This window comes from Oxyura jamaicensis, chromosome 2 (genome assembly GCF_011077185.1).
Source record: "Oxyura jamaicensis isolate SHBP4307 breed ruddy duck chromosome 2, BPBGC_Ojam_1.0, whole genome shotgun sequence".
Taxonomy (NCBI): domain Eukaryota; kingdom Metazoa; phylum Chordata; class Aves; order Anseriformes; family Anatidae; genus Oxyura; species Oxyura jamaicensis.
Genome location: NC_048894.1, coordinates 25,099,370 through 25,126,192, shown reverse-complemented (window position 1 = coordinate 25,126,192; position 26,823 = coordinate 25,099,370). Strand labels below are relative to the sequence as shown.

Genomic DNA, 26,823 nt, shown 5'->3' with positions numbered 1-26,823 from the left:
CAGACAAAACCTGTGAAGCATTCTGCAGCCTTTCTTTAAGCCCAAAGTTTGCATCAGGCTTTCCTGAGAATAAAGATTCCTCATGTGAGCAGTGCTGACTTCAATGGAAAAGAACTGCCAGGGAGTCACGAGCTGCTTTTCATTAAAAGTGCCTTGTCTTCATCTACTGTGGATGATAATCTCTTGCATGTTTACACAGCTGCCAATATCAGCAATATAAACTGCATGGGATCTAACTATGAGATGTTTCCATCTTGCTTCAACAGCAACTGAGGAGGGAAAAAATGTAAAATTCAGAGGTTAAGCAAAACATGTCATATTGAGGTATTTCCCCAAAGAAAATGTCTGCTGTTTCTAGGCACATTTATAATGAATAGGAAATAATTGCTATGTTTACTCAGTACCTTCTGCTAATGACCTTCCTAAGATATCACAGTGGTTTTCTTCTCTGTCCTGACACTCATAGCTGTGAAAAGGATTTCAAACACAATCCAGGTACAACGGGGGCTCTGCAACTAGGCTGAGTCATGCTGAGCTCTCACTCGAAGATGTGATATATTGAAGGACAAAGGTTTAGTGACCCACAAAGTGGTGACTAAACATAGCAATTTTAAGAGAAATGTGCCAAGTGTATTTCTGAGCTATCAAAATCAATAACACACAGTCCTAGCATCCAGAATCTGAAATACATTTTGACTAAGCTCAACAGTAAATGTTGTAAAATTGCTGCATTTAATGGAAGGGGAGGGGGGTAAAAAGGAAGGAAAGCTGCAAACACCTTCTCTTCTGTCATGTCATGTATAGTCAACAGTTCAAGCTTTGTAATGGTGGAAGAAAAATATTTGGGGATCATACCCAATATTTTATGGGGGAAAAAAAAAGTTAATTTTATGCTTGCTTTATCTGGATTCTCTCTTGCAGAAATGGACAGAGTCTTGCATATGTTCATAGCAGGTGTCTGTCTTACAGCAACCAGGGCACTATTTACTATTTTCTGTATAGTTTAATAATTGCTTTTTTTCCTACCAATTCTACACATAAAGTGACCTTCAGCATTACTAGCAGCCTGTTGTTTCTCTTTTTCATGACAATTCACTTTCTTATAACAGTTATTTGTCAGGTGGTGGCTTGGTGGTCGTATGTATGACGTCATTTACTTGGACTTCTAGGAGTGACATCATATGTACGGCTGCTAAACTGCTGCATGGGACATCACTTAAACAGTTTTCATCTGAAGAAACCACACCAATCATTTTCAGGCTCTGAACACCACATCCTGATTATTAAGTTGTGAATTACTTATTTCTCTTTAATAAAGAATATTTATAAACAAGTGAGGCATTCTTTTATTGTATCAACACCATTTATACTTCCATCTGAAGTAACCAGATGGGAAAGGTTTTTAACTTGTAGTCATGAATGCTGAATATTCAAAAGTTGTCTATACTATAGGTACTAAGCAGGTGGAAATGAATTTTAATTTAATGAAATACATGTTTTAAAACTTAATTCCTAACATAACTATATATATATAATCAAAATAATGTAATATCAGATGTGATATATACACAGAGTCTCATGGGACTTTCCCAACCTCTCCCATGAGAATACTGCACATGAAGTTTTCCCCATGTGTAGCCATGCCCAGACTTCTACTACCTCTGATAAGAGAATATTGACCCAGATATTTCTTTCTGCCCCATTTGCTCTTTTCTCACCCCTAAGGTAAGGAGTGCCAGAAGAATAAAACAAATCAGGATTGTACAAATCAGCCAGACAAACATTTGTCTGACTGAGCTCCAGGAGTACCTGGCTGGATCATCACCGCACTGAGCTGAGTGGGAAGACTGCCCCTGGCTTCAGGGAGGTCAGGTGTTAGGCTCCAAGCACTGGAGTGGTGGTGGACATGCAATTCTCTTGCACGTGGTATAAAACTCTAATATTGCAAACAGAGGTGTGATTGCTCACCCTCCAGCAAGCCAGCAGATTTATTATGTGTTAGTCAGCTGAAATGGTCATCTTGTTTTAAGGTAGAATTAAATATTGTTCAAACTTCCACAACCAGCTTTTCAAGTCCCAGCAAACAGAAATGAGTAATAACAATCAAATGGAACAGTACATTTGGAGGGCATATCACAGATGAACAATACAAGTAAAACATATATAACCCTGTAATTTGATTTCACACACCACACACAAGCTATGCAATTACATCAAAGCTGTCTGGAAATATGTGCACAACTAACTTTGAAAATCTGATTCCTTGTGTTTGATAATAAGTAAAAAAAAAAAAAAAAAAAAAGAATTTAAGAGACAGCTGTAATTTAACAGTAATATTTCATTCTTTTATCTAAGTTGCATTAGATTTACTATAAGCCATTAAGTGATTTCCCCTGATAAAGTAATTTCCATTGAGTTTTAGTGGCACATTCTCATCTATCTTTTTAATCTGTCTGAGTGCATTCCTGGCCCAAATGTGAGCAATAGGAATTTTGCTGGCAATTTAATCTGGACCTTGATCGCTTTGCTCAGAGGTAGTAGGATGGTTACATGGTTGAGCACTTTAAATAATTTTGGCACACTCCAAAAGTTTCATCCTATCCACCACAGGAACTCTCTGCTTCTAAATATTAAAGTATTCTCATTAATCTACACCCAGTAAGAGCCGACTTCTTCAGGAATTGAATTAGTCCCTTACATACAGCAAGTTATGAAACTGACTTTGAAGAGTAAGGTGTCTGCTCTCTGTATTGTATCTCACCCCACAGAATTATCACCCCTCATTACAAACTGTGTCATCTTCACCGGTTAAAAGATACAAATAGAACATGCCTTTTCTGATGACATTTTACATTTGATTTAAATTTATATGTTTCTGTACTGTGCAATCTTCTGGGAAAAGTCTGTCCTTTTAAAAATGGTGGGTAAAAGATAATCCAAAACAAGTTAAAGGGAGGGAAAGATGTTCCAAAGCACTTTGAAAGTACTTACAATTTCTATCTGTGGCTGAAGCTTGCCAATTATTTCATAGTTATGTTGGGCTTTATTCTGTACAGATAAAACAAGAGAAACTGCAATGGTATTTATGACTAGCAACCCCAGTCTTTCTGGTCACTTAATCAGCGTGAATTGATCTTGTTTGGTCCAACACATCTGAAGAACAGATCATCTCCTTCCTAGAAGGAAACAAAAAAATATTGCCTCAGGGGAAAGAAATTGGCAATGTTTTCCAAGCATAATCATATAGTTATGCTTTCAAAACAGGGGTGCCTTCCCAGACTGACCCCCAGTAGCAGAGGAATCATCAAGAACAGAGACAGTGACATGAGAGTCCCCCCAGCTTTCTTGGACTATAGCGTTATTCCTTTCTCAAATACAAACTGTTTGGAACTGAGGCATTATTCAAAATAAGAATGAAAATAATAATTATAAATTAGTAAGAATGGAGTATCTGTGAATCACTTCAGGGAAGCACTGAAGCCTATGGAGATATACGGACACAAAGGCAGACCTGAGGAAGAATGTCATCTGTTCTTTCCTGCACTACTGGCTGGATCTGGGACATTACTTGGTTGTTATTTTTTAAATGACCCTCATGAACACCTGCTAGCCCCTTCAAGGTTTCCATAAATGAGGGATCCCAGATATGTTTGGCTTTGCTTCTGTATTTTCTGTTCCTACTTTCTAGATTCTTCATATTTTCACTGTCACAGCATTTCACATTCAGATGAAATGCTTCAAGTGGCTTTACTGTTTATCTATACATGCATATATACACACACATAAGTACACATTAAATTGTTATAAAATTGTCTCTACCAGGAAATATATTCCTTCTTTTTCTCCCACTTATATTTCAAGTTCCTATTTAAGAACAATGAGACAAACTACTATCAGCGTCTTTCAGTCTTCACATAGTAGCTGTATACAGGTCAAAATTAAAGTAACATTATCAAAAGAGATTGGATTAAATTATGAAAAAAAAAAATGGTCAGATAAAAGAGCATAAAAAGATTAAACTGAGATGGCTTGGCACAGAAATATCTGTAAAAAGTAATGACTTTTTTTTTTTCACCTAAGTCAAGCATTCTGTGTTTTGCTATGTATTTTACGAAGGTGTTTTAGCTGTGCTAATGGAAAAGAAATTAATGTATTAATGAGATACAATTGTTTCTGACATGCAATAAAAAAGGGAAGCAACAATTTAAGAAGTAGGATGATATCTGAACTTTAAAAACCTGTAACATTTTTTTGTTTGAACTGTAAATGCCTACTTAAAGATCTCTGTGACAGCATTTGGTGTTAATATGAATCTCATAGACTCAAGCGTATATTGAGGGTCATCAATATAGTCTACAGCATGCTCCTAAAAGTCCTCAACACACCTGTTCATATGGAGAAAATATCATAAAAAATATTTAGTTACATTATTTATATGACTTGTCCAGGGAAGTCCAGGTTTTGAATAAGAAAGATTCCCAAGAACTCCAAGCCTGTGTCCTTACAGGAGTCCTAAGTTTTGAGGCAGGCTGTAAATGACTCTGTACCTGGTTGCAATGGCTTAAGTATAGCTTTGCAGTAAAAAAAGGTCATATAATGAAAGTGCCACAGAAGGATTGATTTTGCTTGGGAAAGCAGAGGAACTAATCCTTTCCTATCACCTTCATGCAGAGAAGTGTCCTTATACAGAATTAAAGCAGAAGAGCATTAACTGGAGCCCTGTGCTCTCATTTCCAACCTGGCTCACAGACCCAGGCTGTACAACAAAGGGACAGATGGAGAAAAGATAACTGACCTATCTACCTGAGATCTTTGCCTCAGAGGTCCTTCTGTATGCCCTCCAGGCAGCTCAGAGTGGAAACATCCAGAAGAGGCCACTTGATCAAAGAGGACTGTCATTCAGACTCTCGAATTTAGGAGCACTTTGATTAGGTGCTTAATTAAGAACCCAGCTCAGGCTGTGAGTGTTAAACTCTGCCCTGACCTTAACAGCTGAAGGAACTCAAAGCAAATGACAGAATATATATATATATATATATATATATATATATATATATATAAAACAAAAAAAAAACAGCTAGTTGCTAGACTGTGGCACTGAGGTATTTTTGTCTGAGTAGTCTAGAGAGAAAGCAGCACAAGTGAGAGGAAATACATGGGTGTAACTTTGGGCAGATTCATACACAGATTTTTGCACATCACTAAGCTAAATGAAAAAATTTTAAAGACTTTATCAAGTATTTAGTGGCCCTCCCTTTTGCCAGGAAAAAGGGCTTGGTTAAAATCCTCAGTTTACAGTGAGGTGAACTTACTAAAAATTCAGCATTTACTTTGCAAGCACTAGAAGGTCTAAGATAATACTAAACACATGTGTAAATAGGTCTTTGAAGAATGTATAATAGAGATTTCTGATCTTCTTTTTTTTTTTTAATTTGACTGTATCCTACTGTTTTTTTTTTTTTTGTTTTTGTTTTTTGTTTTTTTAATTTGACTGTATCCTACTGGTTTATTCACTGGTAGTAACTGTTTTTCCTTTCTGTACAGAGAATGGTTCCAAGTCTTACTGCTACTGTAAATTATACTGATCCTACATTAGAGCCTGTAGTAACTGAAAATTCAGTCATACGACAGAAGATAATAGATTCACAATTCAAATGCTATGAGAGGATGAACAGAGCACCTCCATATAGGAAAAAAGGTAAAAAAAAATATTTAAAATTTCTGTTTGTATATTGCCATATTTGTTTTTATCGATATAAAGAAGCCTTTTGTTCTGTATATTAACCCATAGTTTTCCTCAGGGTTCAGTTGACTTCCAGCACTCAGCAGTCAACTCCACGCTAACTTTCCATCCTCTTCAATGCTGAGAAAGAAAAAAGGTTAGAATGAGCCCCAGGAATTAACACCTTTTCCTTCCTCCCCATGCAGCTGATACGTCCATCGTGTAGGTGAAGTGCATTTCTATCTCAAGGCTTTGCTGCTTGAATTTCTGTGTTCCTGCTCAGGAAGTACCACTCTCCAGAACAGTCGGTGTGGTACCTTCCAGCACACTTACATGAAGGCCTGGCTGTGAACAACGATCTCTTAAATATGAATGATATAAATGTCGGTCTGTTTGCTTCATTCACTGTTTCACTTTTCCATCAGTTGTGTACTGACTGATAGCTGTCATGCTCTGTACTAGCACAGATGTTCCAGGTCTTCCATATTCAACAGTAACACAAGGCACATATTAAGGTTAATAAAAAGGAAAGTGACAAATAATAGTGATTCAACGATGGCATGCCATGAATAAAGAAGCATTTCTGGCTAGGACTGAGGGTTCTCTTCTGATCACCTTTAATCATAGAAATAAAGAAGATATGAGGAAGACAGAGAAAAAATACTGGAGGCATTGTTGCAATTTAGGCAAGTAAAGAACAGAGAAGCTGAGGGCACTGTTTAAAAATAAGATATATTAAGAGAGAAGATAATCACACAATAAATAGGATAACGTACAGTTTTTTTTGTAAACATTTCTACAACTCTTTACTACAAAGGTTTTATTGATCTCTGTAAGACTCAAAGAATGGTTAGATGTTAAGATACTCAGCTCTTGATGCAGAAATATTTTGGAATGAAAATAGAAATTTCCATTGCTTCAAATGGGTGTTTATTTGGGCTGATAAAGGAAACAACAAACATGAAAAAAGAAAACAACCCTGCCAGTATTTAAATAAGGTTATAAGATAGAAACTGTCATATTTCAGACATAAACAAGCCTTTAACCTGCTGGGCTTGAGGTGGGGGTACCTGCTGTCTGCACAGATTACTCTTTTATTCTCCAGGTCTATAATTATAATATATAAATTATATATGATATATAATTATATAAATGTATAGTTTATATCCTAATTTATATGGTTATATAATATAATAAATTTATATAGTTATATATAATATGTTTATATAAATTTATACCTTTAGTATACAAAATATAGAATTTTGTATTGGTAGTTCCACTCTATTCCTTTTTTTTTTTTTTTTTGCTCCTTGCTCATGTGCGTCAGTTGTAAAGGATTGAAGTATCTGCCCAGCATGAAGCAAATCTTGTTGCCTATGACTTCCAGGTGTTTTTCTCTGGGGCAGAGTTGTCCCAGGAGGTCAGCAATAGCAGAGCAGCAGCTATCTGACACAGCCCAGCAGCTTCTGTATTCCTTTGACCGGTAGCTGGATTTAAGTGATGCCACTGGGGACTGCTGTGATCATAGGAACATGCACTTAAATCATATATATAACTCAGACTGAAGATAATAGGTGAATAGGGAATGATGCCAACACAACTGAAGTTGTGCTTTCACTGTGGACTTGCCTCTATGAGTCATGACTGAATTACAGGGCCCTCACCAGTCCTCCAACATCTATATCTCATAAAAGGTTGGAGGTGAACAAGGGGCTAAATCTCTTGGCTGTAAATTTGAAAGGAAGGATGGTATGAAATGCATAATTCCCTTAATGCAAAGTGCAACTGTAGGGGTGTCTCCTGAGAAGAAAAGCCCAACATATGAGTTGAAAGCATACACTGGGTATGCGTTTTCGTCACAAGCAGTTGTGGAGTCTCACACTGAAATGTCCAGGAAAGCCCAGGATCTGGCACAACTTTACAGAGCCAGCCCAGACATGGCTAATTTTTCTCTGTCACCTCTGCAGTCCCTGATGTAGCCAATCTGTAGCCCTGCACAAATGTAGTTTAAATGCTTCATAATACTGAGGCTCAGAGTTGATGGGAATGAACTGCCAGGGGCCTAAGAGATGGTGTCATACAGGTGAGCTGTGGCAGCATTGCAGTGGCATTGTGGCAGCAGAGCTGATGTCACAGATCATGTGCACACATTCATCTTGCCCATTTCAAGGTAGAATTAAACCACAATGAAGTAATGAAATGTGCAACTCAGGCACACAGAATTGCCTGACCATCCCTCTGGGACAGCACAGCATTCTCATGCTCCCTTGCTCCCTGCCCATCTAAAAACACGATAGTTTCTGCCACTGATTCAACAACATGATGTTCAACTCTGCCTTTTCTGGTTTATGACTTAGACCATTAAATTTCCTGCAGGAGTTCAAAAGCATAGATATGTTATGTATTTTTTATCTATATATTTGTGTGTGCCTATTTATGGATGGATGGATGCATATATATCCTGTTTACAACCTTGAAAAAGATATTGCACACTGTATAGATCAATGTCAGTGATTTTTTGTCTTTATAAGGCAAGGCAAAGGATTAAAACTTAAAGCTTGAAATCCCTACCAAACCCATTCTGCACGGTCTTTCAGAAACGAGCTCAAGTTGCAAACATTTTCTACTCTTCTTTTTTTTGATGTTATAAAATGAGTCCTAAAGTCTTTAAAGTTTGTCTCAAAGACAGAGAAGAACATAGGAGTGCCTGAAAGATAACAAATTGTTGATACAACAGTTTATTAATGAGGTGAACAAGTAGTGTTTAGCACATTTAACTTGACAATGGCTGTGCATAAAATCTTAGCTAATGTAAAAGTTCCCATAAAAATATGCTTTTTGCCATGCATCTAATCTGGAAAGAATTAATTTGGAAAGATTTATGTTTTCCATTTTTAATCCACAGCTATTTTGACTTAAAATAGTAGTTATCAGTGCAAATTTCAAAAATCCAGACATCTTTTTACGGCTTTGTAAATCTCTTGTGAATGTTATGTTTTCTAAGAAAGTCTAAATAAGGACTATCAGAGGATAATTCCAAATGCAGCTAGAATTGGTTGACTATATTTTACTAAATGTAAATGGCTATTGGGTACCTTCCATATGGATGTTTCAAAAACAACCTACATGGTCATAGCAGCGATTCGGAAATTCCCTTGGGACCAGTGCAAAAAAAAGGAAAGATGTGTCTTCTCACTGTATTTCCATTTAACCTGACAGTCATGATTTTCCACCACACAAACTGATTTTAAATGGAAAATAACCATGAATTATCCTTTTATTTTTATTTTATTTTTATTTTATTAATTAATTTTTTATGTGTTGCCTTTTTTTTTTTTTTTTTTTTTTTTTTAATGTGTTACTTGAATACATCCACTATGAGTTGAGGAAGTCATATTCCTGTAAGCAGTCCAGTATGGCAATTTCTGTGGACCATGGAACATTTACCTAATGGGAATCAAGAATGAACAATATTATGCCTCCCTAATTGCCAGGAAAGACTTTTTTTCTCATCCACTTTGCCTTTTCTGGGTCAATCCTTGTAGGGGACACAGCCCCAACAGTGCTAATTTTACAGAAGGGAATTTACAGGTACCTGTCCGTTGCAAATGTTGAGAATCAAGAGGAATGTGTAGGATCAGATCCTACGCTCAAAGTTCAGTTCAACCAGCTTTAGCAAAAACAAGTACACTTTAGCACCTGAATGCCATTCAAAGCATAGCAATAGCAAGGGTTTTTACTGCAAAAACTCTTTATTGTCTGCAGATGGCAATATTCCTTGGGAGGCTAGAACAGAATGGGATAAGGAACAAATCTGTTGAATTGACTACTGAATTCTTTTAAATGTCCAGGTCTGTTCTGCAACCGAACCTGGGATGGCTGGCTGTGCTGGGACGACACACCTGCTGGCAGAATCACTGCTCAGAACTGTCCAGATTACTTTCCAGACTTCGATCCAACTGGTACAGTATTTCCTTTTATCATCTTACCTTTCAGATAACATTCATGCCATTGAGTGGAAGCAGGTTTCCAGTGGCATTTTTGCATCGTTCTGAAATTTCAGGAAGTTTTAATGAAATGAAAATATATCAAGTCTTTAGGTTTCCTAATTTATACAGTTTCATTTTACAATATTTTATATGTATTTATATTTATGTAATTTTAAGTGCTGTGCTTATGGAACCCATTTTATTAAAATATTGAAGTATTAATTACTTATTTATGATCTCAAAACATTTTTAACACCTCATTCTGACTTTTTCTAATGAAGAGAAAATGCTGAAAGTACATACTCATAGGCATGAGACATCCGTCAGAATCTTCTGGTTTTTATTGTAAAATATCATTTTATGGAAGAAGATAACCAGAAGTGATGTTCTTTCAGTCTCAAAGTTTCAGTTGTTCATTGAATTCTTCATACAAATACTAGCAGCCATGTAGACTAAGAAAAGAAGTAAATCAAGAATCTTTAAAAAGACAAACGAAAGGAAAAAACAAGACAAATACTGCTGAACAGATATGAGGAAATATTAGATAAAAGTAGAACTCCAGGGAGGGTATTGCTTGAAGAAAAACACAGTTGTGTGTTCCATTCTCAGGATATATTGCTTATAGCCAGTGGTTGATGCCACAATGTCCACAATCATCTGTAAACACCAACTGCAGTTAAAAAATATGAAACCAAACATTTTCAACAAGGTTGAAACAAAATTCATGTTTGTAATTGGAAAGTAAAGAACATACTATTGCATAGCTGTAAGTTACCAAGTACCATTAGCTAAAATTATTTTTGTTGAGATTACCTATTTAGAAATAGAGGAGTTTCCAGGTAGTATCAATATGTATCTCACTAAATCCTATTTGCAATAACAGATTTATTAATATTCCAGTTCTTTCTAAATCAAGCTATCCACAGTTAGAGAATTCACCCTGCAAGTGGGAAACTTCCAGTATCAGCCTCAGATTGAGAGGATTCAAACCTGCATCCTAACTTGGATGAAGGAACCTCCCCATTTCCAGTGGACAACTGCTTCAAGCATTAGGCTGTTTGTACAAAAGATACCAGAAGAGCATTCTAAAAGAATTGACCAAACTTGGTTCAGTTCTCAAAAAGAAGTGCCCACATTCAGAGAGCTCAAGGCTCTGGATCCTGAGGTTACACATGATTTTTCCTACGTTCATGGCAGGGGTGCTTCTCCGATGGGGTTGGTACTTTCTATTTCAGCCCCCATTTTATTCATGATACCCTCCACAAGTGGCTACTAGGTTTGATGAATAGAACAATTTAGTACAAGTTTTCTGCTTTCCCGGCTTCCATGTTTTACTCTGGAAAAAAAAAAAAAAAAAAAAAAAAAGGCAATACCAACAGCACTGGTTTATGTATACTCCACATGTTCCTGCAAAAGCAGGTGGTGGACAGCTCTGTAATCACAGAAGTCTCCTCACCACTCCCAGGTCCTCATCCCTCCATGAGAGGGGGTGATTATGGAGCTACTCTCCATCTGGTCCCCAAGCCACTTATTCCCGGCTTTTCCGGTTTCCCACTTGTCTCCAGCAACTTGTTCTGAACTAATCACTCCATTCCAACAGCACTCTTCAAAGTAACACTTAAGCCATCCATGGAGAAGCACCTCTCTCGATCATTAATGCTTATTTATGTTGAAATCTGTGACTTGTTGGGCTGATTGCAAATGGCTCCTTAGAGTATGTGTGCTGCAGCCTTGCCCATGACAACAGGTACATACTGTGTTTTTTCCTTCCGCTGTGCTTTAAAGTTTGCAGATTTTTTCTTTATTTTTATTTTTTAAGTGTTCCTGTTATCTGTATGAAACCTCAGGGGATAAAAAGCCTCGTCCAGCTATTTCCTCCTGTTCTCACTGCTGTCCTGAGTAGGATCAATACCTGTGGTCTCCCACACTCCGTGTTTCCCCCCAACACACACTTTCCTCTGCTCCTCTGTGGCACCTCTGTCTGTCTCTTGGCTGGTGTTTCTGTGTCTCAGACACAGCTCCTGGTTCAGCCAGAGCTGCTTTCCTGGAATATCTTTTGAGTACCCTAGGAAAGAGCTGCAGCCTTAAACCAGCACGGAGCCTGCCTTTGCCATACAGGTGGCTGATTGTCACACCAGGGCTTAGTAAAGCAAGAGGGAGAAGAGAAACCATGGGGGTGATGAGAAATCTTTCAGCTGCTAATGGAAGTGGCTGCCACTTGGAAGTGTCCAAAAGTGCAAGTTCAACTGTCCTGAGAAAAGTCTACCAAGTCATTATTTCGTTCAGTAACCTCTGCGTGTTAAATATAATGCAGCCAGATTTTCTGCTGAGAAGAAAATTTATCCTAAGGAACAATGAGTTTACAAGTTGAAAACCTCAGTGCTTGTCAGGCTTCCTTCTCATTAAGGCCCTACAATATCAAACCACCTCAGCATATATTTTAGGTATGCAAGTAAACCCATGGACTTCTGAAACAAGTACTTTACACCACGCTGTTTTGGGCTGCACTGAGACCTGCAGAACCGCTGCCTATCAGCTCCCTGATGTCTACTTCTTCTCTTTGGGTACAGGTATAGCTTCAAGTCCTGGAATAAAATATCACAGCTTTCTTTTTGCACTTTGAATCTTAAGCCATTCATACTGGAAAAGTCAAACGTTACCTGGCAACATAGGATCACATCTTCCTCCCATCTGCACCTGTGGTTGCTGCATAGCAGCTCTCTGTATGTGAACCCTCAACATTCAGTATCCAAGCCAAGAGTGTGTGTTAAAGTCTGTTAGAAAATAAATCAGGTGAAATCATATTCTGGAGAAAATGACTCAGAAGCACAATGACAGGGAAAGAGAGAACCAACATGCTCAGTGCTCAACTAATTCAAATTCTACTTATTTCATTGAATTTACATCCATTCATACTAGGTAGAAATCAGTGTGTTGAGGTGAGAAAGACCACCATGATAACCTAGTCTATTCCATTAGCTGAGGCTTCCTAAATTTATTTTCTCACCCAATGTTAACTTTAACAAGATAAAGCTTTATCTTAAAGCTAACAAACAGAAATCTCTTTCTACAAGCTGTGACAACTGTGTCCTTTCCAATAAACAACTTGCATCGTGCAGCAATCTCTTTCTCACAACAAGCATAGTGTGCAATGTGGAAATGCATAAAAACAAATCATTTTTTGAGGAAAGCATACTGAGATCTACTAGTTTAACTCCAGTGACAGCAGGAAATTCATTGTCTCATCCGCTCCTGACTGAGGCTCTGAGAAGGGCTGAGTTTTGTACTCCCATATTCAGGCAACGTGCACAGTTTCCCTTGATTTCTATTTATATTCATGTTTTATTCAAGTGAATCTCTTGTGTAATCCTTTTGAAATGGTTCCAAGTCATGCTGAAATTGATAGGGATTGAATATGATAGAAATATATAGTATGTAATTCATGCTGGTAATACTCTTGCTAATAAAATAGAAGGGAAATAAGTTGTGAATGTAAATGCCCTTGCATCATGGCAGGTAGACTGGGCCACTGCAAGGGGCAGAACATTGCCCTGTGCTGAGTACAGGCTGTGGGGTTTGTGGCAGGGCACTGTCACATTGCCACCATCCTGCATGTGGTCAGGATGAATTTGGCACAGCCACACACAGCAATGCAGCTGAACATACAAGTTGTGTTGTGACAGCCTTACGCTGTGACCACAGGGGACTGGACTTAGGGGCACAGGCACATCGTGCTCACAGCTAGCAAAATGCACAAAGCATTCAGCTGAGTAGGCCGCCAAGCTGATGGGAGCAGTCGGCTCCTGATGAGACTGGCATCCCATTCAAGCAGCTTCCCAACCCCAGTGTCCCCTTCTTAGTGTCCAACCCATCATGTGCCCATCACCACGGTGGCATACCTCAGTGTGGCGATGTCCCTGCGAGAAAGGAGCAGCAGGAGGAGTTCCTGGGAGCTGCCCGAACACCCTGAGCGGCATAGGGAGGGGAGAGCCCTTCTCTTGCTGCCACTAAATCTCGTTTTGTCAACTCCGCCTAAAAAGCCGGCTCTGGATTTCTGCTGGACCTGTTTTTTTGTCTTGAAGTCATATAGACAGGGATAGAAAAACAAATCTGAATTCTATGGCTGCTTCTATTGCTCCCTACCCTTTTGTGTATTTCTGTCATGCTCCATAGAAATCTCAACAGCTACATTTTAAACATCATTTCTTATCCCCACAGCGCACAACTTGACTTTATTCTACTGACTCCAGTTCTGCAGAATAAGGCATTTTGATGACAGTAAGAATTCTTCACTTACTAGGACGCTGGAACTGAACTTTTCTAGGGTCTCTGTTGTATTATATCAGATGATTTTTTCATTTCTGAAAAAAAATCTTCTAAAATATTTCATTGAGGAAATAAAACAGATGTGTTATAGAAATATCAGCTATTTTCTCATCTGCAAAACTAAGTACTGTACAGGTCAATCCAAACAATGGCAAAGAATCCAATGTCTGGTATGTGCTGAGCATGCACTGCAACAGAGGAAAACTTTTTACTTCCAGCATATAACTCAGCAATAAATAAATAAATAAATAAATAAATAAATAAAAATGGTGCTGACACCATTTAACATCTACTAGCCATAGACTTTGGCTAATTGTAAACAAACAAACAAACAAACAAACGATTGCAAGTACTCATGTTTGTTCCAAAGTTACAGGGTTAAGATATGTTACATATAAATGACTGATTTGTTTTTATGAAAAAATAAGATTCATAAAAGCATCGTTAGTAGCACAAGCAATGACATATACAAAAACATTACTAGGGGTTAACATTTTTAGACACCTCACTACTCCAGTTAAACTTCTGTTGTGGGTAAGGTTTCTCTCATCCAGTTTTCCCAGATGACTCCTGAAGTGTCTGTCTTTCTCAGCTAACTACAGCGAGCCTGTAAAACCACCTTCGAGTATAACTTTAAGGTATCTAAAGTTAGGTGAAATGAATCCCACACAATGCCACCATTCTTCCACTCTGAATAACGTGATATCCTGGTGGTACGCTATCCAGGCTGACAGGCTAGAGACAGAGGCCAAATTTTTTTATTTAATGAGTATTTCAATAATTTTAAAGCACATACTTCCATTTTGCCGTACTAGTATTATCTTACCCATCCTTACACTCTTGGGTATTTCTTCAGACCTTTTTACAGATAGTTCTGGTCAGCATAAAAAACATGTGCCCAAGTTCCTAATCACAAATCTGCCACCACAGAAGAACTTGAAGTAGAACTGTGGTTCAGTTACATACTGACTGCTTCATTTCTTTATAAAACCATAGAAATGTTCTACCAGCGTGAGTCACTGGATTGGACAGTACAGAGGATTACAGTGCACAAGGTCAAGTGTCTATTTTATCATAAGAGAAACACATATGAAACTTCTTCAAAAGCCAGTCTGTTGACAACCCATCGCACTTCAGGGGCACCACAGTTGATGGACACCCAGGTACCTAAATGGATACTCTTTATTTGTGATCTACCAAGAGGAGAGAACAATAAACTGAAAAATTGTCCCTTGTACCATAAACTTTAGCCCACACCACTTTTCCAATCTAACTAGAATCTTACAATTAAATATTTCAAAAAGACACATACCATATTTAGTGGGTATGTCATAACAGGACCCCATGATCTAGGATTCTGATCCCCCAGTCCCTTTTTCTGACATTACAGCAGGAAATCAGTGGGCCATAGCAACTTCCAGACTAAGATTAGTTGTGTTTGTCTGGTTTCAAGGAAAAGCATGAGGCAACAGATTTGCCTCTGGCTTACAAAGGTCACATTATACTTAGGCAGAGTGCCTACCTAGACATTAAAGTACAGAGATGATAGATGGTATTACCATTATCCTCTATAGCATATTAACAAAAGCCACGTACTCTGCACAGTGTATGGGATAGTAGGCATGATATTTGTACACTGTGTTCCATGGTAGAGTAATGATTAATCTTTTATCTATGACTGAAAACTTTTTCCAGCTTTAGATAATATCTGGCAAAGAGTACAACAGGAACATTGCTACACAGGCAGTCTGAGATTATCTCCAAGCTGCAGTGATGGAAGGCTGAGATAGCATGTACTGTTCCTCTTTGTATTTTTGATGCACGTATTGATTTTCAGCAGGCCCCCCAAAACAATGATTTGAAACTCACAATAATTTCAAAAATATGCTGTGTTCTGGTGGATTGTCTTCTTTTTGCAATGGTACTATGCAAAGTGTATTTCTTGTCAGACGAAGATAGCTTGTTCTGTACGATCCTTACCTTGCCAGTATGATCAAATGCTTTTCTTAGCATGTAAAGAGGGAATATGAATCTTCCAAATTACTAGAACCATTAATTATCAGAACTGATTAAGAAAAATAAATGCAGATGTTCAACACAAACAGTGAAAATGTGTAAGTTCAAATGGCAGTAGGCTCTTTAAAAGTAAATCAACTGGAAATGCTGACAACCTATATAAAGGGCCAGTATCTATAAAACTACAGTAGACAAAGGGTTGTCAAGATAGAATTTTTAGAATGTCAAAAAGTCAGACTTGAAACACTGTGCTTTTCATAAATAAACAGTTGTGTCACTGTCTACGAGAACATCAAATAATTTAAGCTTATGATTTTATCCATTTCCCACTTTTGTTACTCAAACAAGTTTTCCACTGACTCCCCCGTGGCCAGCGCTTGAGGGAAGGCCAGAGGAATTAGTCCAAGACTTGACAGGTGATTAGAAGTGACTGTTTGTGGCTCTGCGTCCAGGATTTCCCAGACAGAAATGCAAATGTGGACAGGAGGTTGCCTGCACGGCACACATCTGTGGTTCCAGACATCCCTCCGAGCTATCCTGATGGTTCTGCGATCACAAAAAAAGGACGTGTGCAAAGAAGCATGAAGCTGTTGCACGTTGGCGAGGATGTCAGAGCCACCTGTGGGGCAGAGACACATGTAGAGGAGCCAAATGCACGTCAGATTATTTAAACAGAGAGCCTGCTTCTCTCTCTGCAGCCTCAAGGGGAAATAAGCAGTGTTCCTGCTCACCACTGGCATGGAACTTGGGCAGCACACTTCCAGCTGTCTGTACAAATGCACTGCTGGTGTCGGGGCTATCACCTTCTCCAGCACCTGGGCTCCAGTTCATGCACTGATTGCTACCCTTTTACTACACATTGTCTTTAACTAATTATTCAATTATTCTCCTTAATATGTGAAACCCTGCTGCAGGATTCAGTCTGTAAGTGTCTGAGTAGGGATACCAGCATTTCATTGAGAGTGTCAGGTTTGAACAGTTTTCAATAACCTCTTTAAATGAATTATTAACACAGAAATAATTGCATCTGAATGAATGTTGGATATATATACTCTAGCGCATTCATTCAAGACAACAGGAGACAGCTAAATGACAAATTTTGTGTCAGATAAATCTCTGAGAGACAAAAATGAAACAAACAAAAAAAATGTATATTAATTCCACAACTTGAAAACTGTTTGGATTTGATTACACAGGCATTTTGTTTCTAAACATTAATCCTTTTCAATGTGTTTTTGTTTGTTTGTTTGTTTGTTTGTTTGTTTTTTAATGTGTAACACGCTAAGATAACTATAATTGTGCTTTATTATCAGAAAGAGCTTCAAAATATTGCGATGAAACTGGAAACTGGTTCCGCCATCCTGAGAGCAACCGCACTTGGTCCAACTACACCCTCTGCAACTCTTTCACCTCTGAAAAACTGAAGGTATGCTACAGTTAAAAACAGAGTGATTGTCTGGGAATGGCTTTAGGCTGGGCTAGCAGCAAGGCACATATGAATAGGTCAGGATTGTCTTAATCCTTTAGTTTTATTTGTTGCACAATAATTGAATAGCAATGTCCTTCTGATTTTAACGTATTAAAATTATCTGATGAATTCTCAAACCTAAATATAGGTTTGCTACAGGCTGGATAATTTAGTAGCAATTCATGTGATCAGTTTTGCTGTATTTTTCAAATGCATTTTTAAATTCCTGTTATTTTTTTCCTGATTGTCCAACAGCTGTAAAATGATCCTTTAAAAGTTCAGTTTTGATTTCTGTAAAAATTTCTTCCAATGATTTTCTTCCAAGCTGTAAATATCATATTTGCAGGGCTGGAAATCTTGAAATATGTTAAGATTATTTTTCATAACCAAAGAACATCGCTCTATATTCACTCCCTTTGAAAACAAATATTTATGAAAGTACCATCATGCCAGAAAATCCAACAAGTCTGAACACATTTTACTTTAATAGTTTGACTGAAGTCAATGTGACTATTTACAGTAATAAACTAAGCATTTGCATCAATATTTCCAAAATTGAGTTGCTAAGCTGAAAAGTGAGAACAAAGTCTAAAATCACCAAAAGAAACAAGGAGAGAGAAATCTGAGAAAGCTTTAAAAAAAGAAGTTAGAGAAGCTCATGAAAATAAACATATTTCTCAAATGTGAGTGGAGCTCCAGGAAAATCTGATTACAGCTTTGTGACAGAATAATTTGTGACTATTTGGAATTGTGGAAGGAAAAGAGTCAGAAAGTGATTTGATTTGGGGTTTGTCTTGGAGAATCTTTTTTTACGCAGCCAAAAATCAGTATGTGGTTATATTTAGTAATGATCCAGCATAAAGGGCCTTGGAAAAGTCTACTGGACTAGGCAGGAGGTGAATTCTAAAAGTTTTTACAGCATGAGGAATCATCTTGGTGAAATGGGGCTCACCTATGTGTCAGAGAGAGTATTAGTAAAAATCTCAGCTCACAGAAGCATTAAATGGAAGCACCATAAAAATATCATTTTTCCAGATGTTGGCCCATGTAAGGAGGCAAAAAAATGTAGTTCTGTTGCCTATTATCCATGCCTTCCAGAAGAAGAATTTTGAATGTAATTCAAGCGAAGTGCAGATAGAGCACAAAGGAAAATTATATGGACCTTGAGATTCTTCTGAAACAAAATAATAATAATAATAATGGAAAATGCAGAAAGAATCTATCTTTACAGAAATGCCAAGTTGGATTATGACCTTTAGTCCAAGTCTTCAAAAACCAGGATTATGCTTCATTTCTAGAGTATTTTCATGCACTTATGGATAGTTTACTTAACTGAGTATGAGGTATTTCTATCAGAAAATTCTCTTCCCTCAAGACAAGAATTCTAGAGAGATGGGGAGGATCAATTACATGTTTCAATTTCAAGTATTCTAAGCCCAGAATGAAAAAAAAAATGTGCATAAACTAAAAATTTGGTTAATCAATATAAGTCCTATATATCAGAAAGAACATCAAAGGTTGCCATTTCAAGGAGTGTAGAGGTTAATAAAATAGTTGCTTATTTGAAGTTAACTGAAAATACCAACATGCTATACTTTGGAGATGGATTACAGAGGCAGAAATAAAACAAAACATTTATGAACAGTTCTGTAAATTGAATTCACATTTTAAAATTATATCAGTCTAATATCACATAGTGACCACTTAGTATGCAATGGAAAAAATGTCACATGCACACCACAAAAACCTCTCCCACTACTCTGCATTCAGAAATCTGTCTCATCACTGCTCTCCTATCTGCCTTCTCTGGGGTTTTGTGGTCATTAGCAATGTTGTGGAGGGAAAGTAGGAGACCTAGAGCTTTTTCAGTTAATATGCATGGATTCCCATAAATCTTGGTGAGTGATACTTTGTTGTAAATAAGAAGTAGGCCACCATATCACTTAGGTTACTGAAAGCAGGAGCTTATTCCAAAGTTGTGCAATGTCTGAAGAATAAGCTAGATAAGAAGATGTGCACTTGTGCTAAGTAGAATAACTTTGTTTTCTGACTTTTATTTATATCTGTTTTCAACTTCAACTTTAAGCTGACTTGGAAAAAAAAAATAAATCCATCAGCAAAACTTAGGACTACAGAAATCAACTAGAAGCTTGCCAGATATTAAATGAGTATGCCTGAAATAAAAGAGTTGTATGAAACATTCCTTATCCCTTTGTTCTTCTCCCTTTGCCAAAAACACACAAAAGATGCTAAGAGGGAGTAATAAAGAAACAATGTGCAAAATGCTGCACTAGTACTAGCAAACTTTTCATGGAGGAGGGTGATCTTAAAAAATTCACCTAATCACTGAAAAAGGAAAATCACTCTGGCATAACAAAAATAAAAATGAATGAAATAGAAGACCAGTCCAAGAGAGGAACCTTCTATCTAGTCTTTTATTCAGGACAGGCTGATAGTATATTAGCGCTTTCAGAAAAAAAAAGGAACTGGTGGATCTTGGCATGCCATTAGCCTCCTGCAGTATTCTGACAGCTGGATGATGCTTAAGAGCTTGGCTGAGACCAAAGTATGACATTTAAATACCACAGCATTCTGCAGCCAAGGCGCTGTCCTGTGATTTTGCTTCACTGTTGGCATACAAAATATGTATAGGCCTATCTTAGATTTCAGTGATGTTAGTCAAAGTGAAAGCCTGATTGCCTGTGTTTTTGTTTGTTTGTTTGTTTTTCCAGCAATGCAAGACTAGTGAGTTGCCCAATGGTGAGGTTCACATTAGTGTCAAAACCAGAATTGTCACTGGATGTCTTGTTCTGATGTGGTTGGAGCTGCTGAACTGTTTTCAGCTCATCTACTGCTTTCATGACTTCACAGACCTTAGTCATAAGCTCCAGGAGTCACTGAAATTGTACTCTCCAATAGGGAGAATCTGTCATTTGAACCCACTTCTCATAACACAGCTACTCTACCTCCTCAGTTATTTTAGTTGAGTTTTTTGCATGTTTTCCAGCTGCGACATGTCCTTCTTAAAGTGAGGAGGCCAGAATCATACATTTGAGATGTGGGATATAAGTTTTAAATAGAGACAAAATGATGTTCTATCCTCAGTGCCTTTCCTGATCATAGCTGACATTTTGTTTACTCTTTGGCTGTCACTACAGATTGAGACAATGATTCAGAGAACTGGCTGGATGACTTCAAGATATTGCTCCTGACTTTGGTTGCCAGTTCTGAGTTTAGCATTGTTTAAGCAGGGTTTAGCTTGCTTATCCCTACTTTTATCTATGTTGAAGTTCACATGGTATCTTCTTGTCACCTTCCTTAGTTATCTGAGGCCCTTCTGGAATCCATTACTAATATCTAGAACAGTTAAGTATCATTTGGGATCTTAGTGATTTCTCTGCATCCTTCCATCCCCAGGTCATCAATGAATCCATTGAACAAAAAGCCAGACCCAATACCAGTGCAGCTTTCAGATGATAAAACCTTTCTTCCAATCCTGTGGCAACTTGTATTTTCCTTAATATTTTTTTTTTTTTGGTGTGGAAACTATTCATGGGCATTTGAAAACCCAAGTGTATTATGTCTGCTGTGCTCCCCTAGAGCTCAGGAAAGTTAGTGACGGATAATGTGAGCAAGGGTCTTGCCAGTGACTTCAGTGCAGCAGAAACACATCAACTTATGTAAGAAACATTCAGCTCGTCTTTAGACCTTGAGTCATACTATATAATATATTGCTGCTATTAAAAAATATTGCAAAATAACTTTTTAAAGAAAAGAAATACAAAATAGGATGTTGATTTTGTAGATTCCTCCTCAACAAGAAAAAAAAAATGAGTGCCTGCAAGTTGCTGATGTCTGACTTTTCTTTTCTTAAATTGCAGATGGCGTTCATACTTTATTATATGGCAATCGTTGGCCACGCTTTGTCTATAACATCCCTGTTGATTTCCTTGGCAATTTTCTTCTATTTCAAGTAAGTGTTTCTTACAAACACTCTCTCTTCTTTTCTTGAGGGATCTCATGTGGTAACCTTCCAGCTTGGAAGGGGACATGGCCAGCTCTTCTGAGTGGCTTTTTTATATAATCCTGATTTAAAAAAAAATAGAAAAAATAAAAATAAAAATAAAAAAATAAAAAAACTCAGAACAGTGTTCTCTCACCACTGTGACGTCTCCCAGTGATATGTAGCCAAAATCATGATGTTCGATTTATCAAGAATTGTGTAGAAGTGCAAGGGAAATGGTGCAACTGTGGATGTAGTAAGGCCCTTCATTTACCATTTGCCAAATGTTCCTTGGAGGGCATATCCAGCCCAGCCCCTGGAAGTTGCAGTGACTGCACAGAGCAGTAGCTTGAAGCCCCCAGCTTCCAAAGGACAGGAATACCCTCATCTGTTGCTGAAGGACTGATCTGTTGACTTGGGCAAGTGATTACAAGGACTCATCACTAAGGATGAATTTGGTACTAGTGTGTAGCCTCTCATTGTCATCAAAGGGCAAACAGTAATTTGCTAAATCAGAACTTTAAAGGAGACTAAACTGATATTCACTGAAACTATTGCAACTACTGTATGGGAACTCAAGCATTTCAGTCTTGTCATTTAGTGAACCTGTCTGCACACTATTTATTATATCAGTGAAGTAGTGGAGGGAGCTCAGATTTGCCCTCAGACATGTAATCACAGCTTCAGTCACTATCAGTAATGAGGGGCTATCTGTTTTCAGCACAGGGAAATGGTAGGCACACTGGAAGACACCAAAGGCACCACATTTGTAGCAGATTAAAGTCTCCAATTGTTTCTTTATTTTCAAATCACGTGAAATGTTGAAGTATCTAGTCAAAGCTAAACCATACTCTAGCTAAAGAGGATTGCTCAATGCCAGTCGCTGTAAACACGTGTATGTTAGATGGCACTGGGAGACTACTGTGGGGAAAATACTAGAGAATAATCACTGGACAAGGCCATGAAGTGCTGTGCATTCAGAGCTACGATGACATGCATAAGGTATATTCTTCCCTAGCTTTTAAGCAAACTTTTTGAGGTATGTCATTACTTTACTGTAACATTACTGTAAACTCCAGACTTCCAGAAAATGGGACTGCGATGTCCATTCACAAATACTTTGGTGCAATAGAATGACATATATTTGCGATCCAAAAGTGTAGAATACTTCTAAAGATACTTTATCATCTTCCCAGCAGGCATATAAAGAGCATGAGTTTTGTATACAGGCCATAATTTATTATTTGTTTTTATTTGGTTGATGTTTCTAAAAAATGAAAACAAAAACAAAAAAAAGTCTCAAATCTGTCAGCTTGGAACTCAAATATAATAAATACACCCAATACATTTTTTTTTTCAGATCTTAGTGATGAAAACAGTAACTGTGAATTATGAGCAGAATCTAAATTGACACCTTCCCACTCATGCCAAATCATGAATCTATATATGCCTTGTTTTCAAAAAGAGGATACATTCTCCGTTGAATCTTTATTTTGCAAAGCAGTTTTTCACATATTGAAATTTTCAAGTCTGTAAAAGGAAGAATTGGCTTTTTTTTTCCTATTCCTTTATCTTGTAGCCTTAACTAAAAACAAAGGGTATTTCAGTAATCATTCAACTTCTTGACACCAGTAAAGCCAAGTCATCATTATGAAATACATCTAGCGCATATTGTTTTATGACCATTTAGTTAAAAAAATTTCCTCTCACTCTTGTAGTGCAGAGTTTTTATATGTCTTGATGTGCAGAGTTTTTATATGTCTAGATCAACTGGCATTTGTTAAATGTCTTGGAATTGGTAGATTTAATGTGTTGCTGCATAAGTGAAATACAATATGAAAAACTTTAAATGCTGGATTGTGAGTTATCATCAGTTTCATTAGCTGAACTTCTGCTTTTGGCCACAAATACATATATGAAGATTTGTAGAATCATTATCACAGAGCAAACACAAAATTCCAGTTTACATGTGCATAGTAATAGCAGAAATTTGGGGATAAAAAAACCCCTTGCAGAACCCCTACATCTAGAGCACAAAGGATGGTTGTCTGGCTTTAAAAATGTGCAATGAAAGGTGCTCCACAAGATACCTGTTACAGTGCTTAAATTGTAATTTAATTGTAATTGCTTTCAATTGTAGCAAAATAGTTCCTGTATTATTTAACCTAAATCTTACATGAGGGACCTTAGCCTATTTCTGCTCCCAACTTTGATCTATATTTACCATGGCTGTCTTTTGAAATCTTCATTGCATTTGTATTATGATGGATCCAGGTGCAAATCTGGGAAATGTATCTCTAAACAGGCCAATTGTTAAAGCTTTATGGTGCCAAATACATCTCGATCTTTTGCATCTTTTTGCAGAGGACTTATTTCCTCTTTGAGATAGTAAAGAAATGGTACATACACATGAAAACACAAAGAGGGAATAAGTGAAACAGAAAACAATGGCTTGAGACAGAAGAGAAAAAGTTTAATGAGAGAGGGTACAAAACCAGCAAATACTGAAGGAGGATATTTTCAGAAGAGAGGTTGAGATGCCCGGTGAAAAGCCACAAATCAGGGGTCAAGGGGACCTGGATATTCTGAACAAATTAAATCAAACTCCAAATAATTTTACTGGCTGGGTCACTGCAGAAGCATGGTAGGATTGTTTTTTATATCTTGGTTGGATTCATAGATATATGGATATGTTTGGGTTATTTGCTTTCTAAGAGTCATTGTCTTAGTAGTGTAATGCAAATCCTATACCTGGTTACTTCATCTGCTACTGGTCCCTGAAAAGGTACACCATAGATGAGGGTGTCCATACATGCAGGAAAAGGGTATGCTTAGTAAATTGAGAGGCCTGTGAAAAATAGGAAAATGCAATGGCTTGACTTTGTATAGGCTATAAGAAGAGTCTGTAAGACTACAAGCTCAAGGAGGTGAATCAAAAATACAGGTTATGTATTCTGCTAATTTCCAGAGGAGCACTTTGATGACTGTCTATGATAATGTGTGTCAATGGGAAATATAGATAGCTAGTCACTGCCTAATGAATGGGCAAATTCCCTTCCCATCTAAGATACAGAGCACAAAACCACAACCACAGTAATGCTTTGAGAAAACTGGGAATAATAATAATAATAATGATAATAATAATATAAATCTGACTGGAAATCTTTTACCCAGGTTTCAGAGTTGTTTGGGGCAGTAAGGACAGGGTCTGGCTTAAACGGCTGCCCAAAATGGTCGAAACAGGTGATTCCATTTTTCAGAGACCTTGCAGTGAGCAAAGCAAGGTCATGCTGATTCACTCTAAGCTCTGAGTCATGGGCTCAATCCTGACCATTCCCAAGCCATGCTCAAAGACTCATCTTGCCTTCCTGACAGCAGCACACCTCCTCTCCTCCTCCTCCTACTTATCCTTTGCTTTTAATGACTAATCCATGACACAAAGATTACAGGAAGAAGTAGAAAAGGGAATTAAAACAAAGCACTGCAAAATGGGAGGATAGAGAGGAAACCAAACTAAGATCATAAGAAAGGGAGAGTAAAACTGCACGGGAGCAGGTTTCTTGTTACCTTCACGTATTTTCTCTCATCTGGATATGGCAGTGATAGATTATTTGACCTTCAGTAGAAGGCAAGCTGCCAATCAGATGGTTGATCAAATAGCAAGAGATGGTTTCAGAGCTGTACAGTAGTCTTTGAATACAGAGGTAGCAATGAATAGCTTGCAGAGGTTGCTGTTTCAAAATGTGAGAGAAAATTCTTCCCAGATATAAGTCTTTCCTGGCAGAAATTTATTTTTGTTTCAGTTCAGGGTACCTAGAGTCATAATGATCTGGCACCACAGATGTTGCAGTAATTTTGAAAGGGAATACTGAATCAGTAGTGATGAGCATTGCTAAGCACTACTCCGTTATAACAGGGGACAGAGTGTTCATGAAGTGGATTGCCTAACAGTCACATGTATCATAACAGTGTTGCAATATTTTTATAGTTGCAGACTGACATCCTGTTATCTTGTATGATAAAATGCAAAAGCAAAAAGGGACTCTTGCTCCAAATCACTTCCAATTGAATTATTAAAATAAATGCATTTTTCTAAAGATAGTTTGGGAGAACAGTAAGCTTAGATTTGCCAGAACAATAGATGATGTGTTGTGAAGGTACTTGCAGTTTTAATTCTTGCTGTGGCTTTTAAATGAAGTTGAAGAAAAATAATGTATGGAAGAATAATTTGTAGTAGTTTGCTGGGAGTTTTACCCCAGGCAGAACATAGTAGAAAGCATGAAAATAATTGTTTGAAATCTAAACATATGTCTAGGAGATGGAAAATAACTGGCTGGGGGTGAAAATCAGTGTTCTCAATATTCATGAATGAGAACTGACGACAGATTCACAGAGCAGATCTATAAAGAAAATAATGTCAAAAGCCCTTGGAGGTCAATATCATAAATGCAATAGAGAAGTGGAGACAGGAACTCAAAATAAGGGCGTCTGTGTGTAGGTAGGAAAAACTGGAGAAAAGTGAAACTCAGGAAAAACATGTAAAACTGAAGGGGATACTGAAAGCCTGAGCTAAGAGAGGTCAGAGAAGAATCTTACAGATGATTGTCAAAACCAGCAGAGAGGATGAGCTTGGTTTTAATAGGAAGATAATATTACCAATATTACAAACTTTGCTGAGAGCAGTTTTATGGACAAGATGGATAGATGGGGAAGACTGGAACTGAAAAAGATGATTTCCAGACAGGAATTGTTGTTGTTGTTGTTGTTGTTGTTGTTGTTTTGGTTTGGTTTGGTTTGGTTTTTGTTTTTGTTTTCCAATGAGATAAGACATGAATAGGAGAAAGCAGATAGAATTATAGAGGGTAGTTACCCTCTACAACTGGTAAGACAAATTGGACCACTGGTGCAGCTGAAAATTAGAAAAGACAAATTTTCCTTTGTAAGGGGAGGAGCTGAGAAAAGAGAGAGATGTTAAAGAGAAGACTGATGTTTTGAAGGGCACTGGATGAGATGGGCTTATAGAAGTAAATGGGAAGTATAGAAAATGAGAGTGAATGTAGGGTATCCCATATTTGCAACTGATTTACAATTCTGGGGGGGTGTGCTGGGGGGGTGGGGGGAGAGATGGGGGGAAGGGGAAGTGCAATCCTGTGCAGAGAAAGAAAGGTAGAGGAAAAAGAGGGACTGAGAAATAAAACTAAGTGAACAGATCATTTGGGCAGAAGATAAGAGATTAAAAAAGCCTAGGGGATGGCGAAAATGAGGGAAAAGAGAACGATTTCGTACGCAGAATTCAGGC

General features: G+C 37.6%; 1 protein-coding gene and 1 long non-coding RNA gene across 6 annotated transcripts in view; both read left to right on the top strand.

Moving 5' to 3' along the window:
• Window positions 1-26,823, top strand: part of CALCR (calcitonin receptor) — a 172,971-nt gene that overhangs the window by 98,870 nt on the left and 47,278 nt on the right. For all 5 annotated transcript variants that reach the window (XM_035318719.1, XM_035318720.1, XM_035318718.1 and 2 more), the window contains 4 exons: window positions 5,545-5,698; window positions 9,574-9,684; window positions 17,367-17,479; window positions 21,403-21,494. In XM_035318719.1, coding sequence (XP_035174610.1) covers window positions 5,545-5,698; window positions 9,574-9,684; window positions 17,367-17,479; window positions 21,403-21,494 — 470 coding nt within the window. The remainder of the gene's footprint in view (window positions 1-5,544; window positions 5,699-9,573; window positions 9,685-17,366; window positions 17,480-21,402; window positions 21,495-26,823) is intronic.
• On the top strand, window positions 1,206-5,025 carry LOC118162534. Its single transcript, XR_004748502.1, has 2 exons — window positions 1,206-1,290; window positions 3,057-5,025. It is a non-coding gene; the product is annotated as an uncharacterized LOC118162534 (long non-coding RNA).